Genomic DNA, 3,601 nt, shown 5'->3' with positions numbered 1-3,601 from the left:
GTGGCAGTCAACGTGTTAAGGGTTTCTTAAATGAGTCAGAAACATCTCTGAGCTCTGTTCTTAAACATTTCATATTTCAATGAATTATTTCCGAAACATTTATAAAACGTTTGAGTCGAAAAGTCGCTAAGCTGAACTCAGCCTTAACACGTTGAGCGCCACAGCGATCCATAGGAACCGCTGATAGTCTTACTTGTAGGGCCACGACGGTCCGTGAGGACCGCTGTTTTGGAATTTACGACTTCTAACAATTCGAAAAAAAATTGAACAGGTGTTGTTATGGTTATAATAAGGAGATTGGACTCGATAAATTTCACGTGTACCGCATGTGCTGTGCGTTTCTATTTTTCTGGGGACCAGCCGTCCTGTGGGACTGCTCAATGAAACTCAATGAAACTCTAGAACAGGTCGAGCAGTTCAAATACTTGGGAAGCTTCATAAATACTAGGGCTAACCTTGACACGGAAATACACAACCGTATCAATTCGGCATCACGGGCATTCTGGAAGCTGAAGGACAGAGTGTTTCAAAATCACGACCTCAATCTGAAAACCAAGACAGCTGTTTACAGAGCAGTGGTCCTCCCAACGCTTCTTTATGGAAGCGAAAGCTGGACGCCCTACAGGCGACATATTAAACAGCTTGAACAAACGCAACAACGTCATCTAAGACAGATAATGCACATCAGATGGTTCCACAAAGTTTCGAATGCAGAAGTCTTGCAACGCGCGAGTTGTACAACAATTGAGACTCAAGTAACGAGGGCCCGACTCAGATGGAGCGGCGACATTCTGAGGATGCAAGACACAAGACTCCCCAAAATGGCTCTATATGGCGAATTCACTGAGGGAGCCCGGAAACCAGGAGGCCAGTATAAGCGGTTTAAGGATACACTACATCAATCCCTAAAATCAGTTAATGCCAATCATAGCTGGGAACAACTAGCGTTAGACAGGTCACAGTGGTGGTCTTTGGTACACAGTTATAATGGAGAATCGAGAAGGATACAGCGGCGGCCAGATCTGGTTGGTGACTATCCATGCCCTGAGTGTGGAAGCAAAGATTATAGAGTTAGGTTAGGTTAACTCTATAATCTTTGTGTGGAAGGATCTGCAGGTCACGGTTGGGTCTCTTTAGTCACAGGAGGGCACACAGTCGCAACTAGCACTAAGAAATTACAAGTCTGTTCGAATTTTTTTTTTTCTTCTTTTTGTAGATTTATTCCCGGTAACGGGATACAGCAATGATGAAGATGACTGCTCATCAATATTTTAGATATCACGTGATATTGCACTTTTAGGGAAAATCTGACCATAGGGATTATCTATATGATATAAGAGCAAAACAAAAATATCGACACAAAAAAAGTGGCCCCACAAGAAAATATATCGATATTTTGATGGAGCAAAACGTGTTAATCGCGAAAATATGGCTCAAAGCCATATTTTTTGATTCGAGAGCATAGATGTGAAACTAAGCTAAGGTTATGTGACAGATTATTCGATGATAATGACTTGTAAATCGTGAAAACATCAAAGGAAAAGTGTTTTCCAAACTTAAGTTTTGTTTTCGCGATAGATTAAAGGTATATATATACACATATCTACTCTGTAATCTGTGGGTATATAAATGCTCAATAATCTCATTGAAATAACATCTCTTTTTTGAGATTGAAAAAATTGCAAAGTTCTTTATAGAAACTAGTATATCGATTTGTTTCAGAAATAATAGGAAAATGGATAACATTACGACGGAATCGGGTAGAATTGTAAAAATGGAAGTAGATTATACTTCTACTTGCGACGAAAAAATACCGGAATGCAAGAAATTGGCCTCTCAGGGAAAGATGCATGATGCTTTGGAGCAGTTGCTTACCTTAGAGAAACAAACCCGGACTGGGGCTGATATGATATCCACTGGTCGCGTCCTTGTAGCTATCGTACAAATATGCAGAGAAGCAAACGACTGGAATGCTCTGAACGAACATATTACCCTTTTAGCCAAACGTAGAAGCCAACTGAAGCAAGCTGTCGTCAAAATGGTACAGGAATGTTATTCCTATGTAGACCACACTCCCAATTTGGAAACAAAGATTAAGCTTATAGACACCTTGAGGTAATATGTGATTCAGAAGGAGTTAAAACCGTATCACAAATTTTATTAACTTTAGGTCAGTAACTGAAGGTAAAATATATGTTGAAGTTGAACGTGCTCGTCTTACTCACAAACTAGCTAAGATACGAGAAGATGAGGGAAACATCCAAGAAGCTGCTAATATAATCCAAGAACTACAAGTTGAGACTTATGGTTCTATGGAAAAACGCGAAAAAGTAGAACTTCTGTTAGAACAAATGCGTCTTTGTCTCCTGAAACAGGATTATATTCGTACACAAATAATTTCGAAGAAGATAAATGTTAAATTTTTCGAGGATGGGGACACACAAGATTTGAAGTTGAAATATTACAAATTGATGATGGAATTAGATGAGCATGAAGGATCTTATCTTGCAACTTGTAAGCACTACAGGGCTGTCCTAGACACTCCTTCAATACAAGAAAACACTGTGGAGAAACAGAACATTGCCAAATCTGTTGTGCTTTATTTGATATTGGCCCCGCATGATAATGAACAAGTATGATGATTCAAAGGTACAAGTTCTTTTGTTTTATCTCTGGAAATGTTTTAGGCAGATTTAACTCATAGGGTATTATCGGAAAAAGTTTTAGAGGAAATACCGGTGTATAAACAGCTTTTGAAGTTATTCACAACACCAGAGTTGATCAAATGGTCTGGTTTATGTGAATTGTATGAGAAAGAGTTGAAAACCACTCCTGTATTTGCTGGGAATAGTCTGTCAGTGAAAAGATGGAATGACCTCAAGTAAGTACTCCAAAATTCATAAATTGGCTACATTGCATAAATTAGATTTTGAATTTTACAATATTTGATGTGTTTCTCAACAGAAACAGGGTTGTCGAACACAATATTCGTGTTATGGCTCAGTATTATACAAGAATCAAAATTGCAAGAATGGCTGAATTGTTAGACTTAACAGTTGGCGAAACTGAGGAATTCTTATCTCAGATGGTTGTGAGCAAGAGTGTGGAGGCTAAAACAGATCGTCCAGCTGGTGTTATCCACTTCCAACAAACTAAAGATCCTAGTGACTTCTTGAACGACTGGGCCCACGACCTGTCATCCCTCATGCAGTTGGTAAATAAGACCACTCACTTGATCAACAAAGAGGAGTGTGTTCATAAGCATCTCCAAGCCACAGCTTGAATTGTAACTTGAGTTTATAAGGTGTTTTCTAAGTAATAAAGTATAAATTTTCCTTTCAATTGGCATTTTATTGCATCTTTCTACATTAACTAGAAGTTTATGAAAATCAGCCACAATTTAAAGAAATACAGTGATTTTAAGTGACAGTAGACATATTTTCTCCTTAGGAATGCCAAACGTCATATTTGCTGATGAAAAATGCTTTACCCTTCGTACGAGAAAGCATGAAACTCAAGACCAAAGATTATAGAGTTAGCTAAAAGCACTGCAGAGTTAACCTGCAGTGGGCCTTCTTTTCCAATCATAGCCATAACGACT

General features: G+C 38.6%; 1 protein-coding gene across 2 annotated transcripts; it reads left to right on the top strand.

The window, feature by feature from the left end:
* Window positions 1–1,440: 1,440 nt before the first annotated feature.
* Window positions 1,441–3,342, top strand: LOC123317411 (26S proteasome non-ATPase regulatory subunit 12). 2 transcript variants are annotated; one of them, XM_044903929.1, is made up of 5 exons: window positions 1,441–1,585; window positions 1,723–2,115; window positions 2,171–2,633; window positions 2,688–2,881; window positions 2,965–3,342. In XM_044903929.1, the coding sequence occupies exons 2-5, from the start codon at window positions 1,736–1,738 to the stop codon at window positions 3,281–3,283; spliced, it is 1,356 nt and encodes a 451-aa protein (XP_044759864.1). In that variant the 5' UTR covers window positions 1,441–1,585; window positions 1,723–1,735; the 3' UTR covers window positions 3,284–3,342. The 2 variants fall into 2 exon arrangements, with proteins under 2 accessions (XP_044759864.1, XP_044759865.1); XM_044903930.1 differs by having other exon boundaries at window positions 1,496–1,621.
* Window positions 3,343–3,601: the final 259 nt, after the last annotated feature.

Source organism: Coccinella septempunctata, chromosome 7, assembly GCF_907165205.1.
Source record: "Coccinella septempunctata chromosome 7, icCocSept1.1, whole genome shotgun sequence".
Classification (NCBI taxonomy): domain Eukaryota; kingdom Metazoa; phylum Arthropoda; class Insecta; order Coleoptera; family Coccinellidae; genus Coccinella; species Coccinella septempunctata.
This window is presented reverse-complemented; position numbering and strand designations above follow the sequence as displayed.

Excerpts from the sequence above, each read along its gene's own strand:
- LOC123317411 (XM_044903929.1), top strand. The coding sequence starts at position 1,736 with ATGGATAACATTACGACGGAATCGGGTAGAATTGTAAAAATGGAAGTA. Across the intron at positions 2,116-2,170 it reads AAGCTTATAGACACCTTGAG|GTCAGTAACTGAAGGTAAAA; the intron begins GTAATATGTGAT and ends TATTAACTTTAG. Across the intron at positions 2,634-2,687 it reads CCCCGCATGATAATGAACAA|GCAGATTTAACTCATAGGGT; the intron begins GTATGATGATTC and ends GAAATGTTTTAG.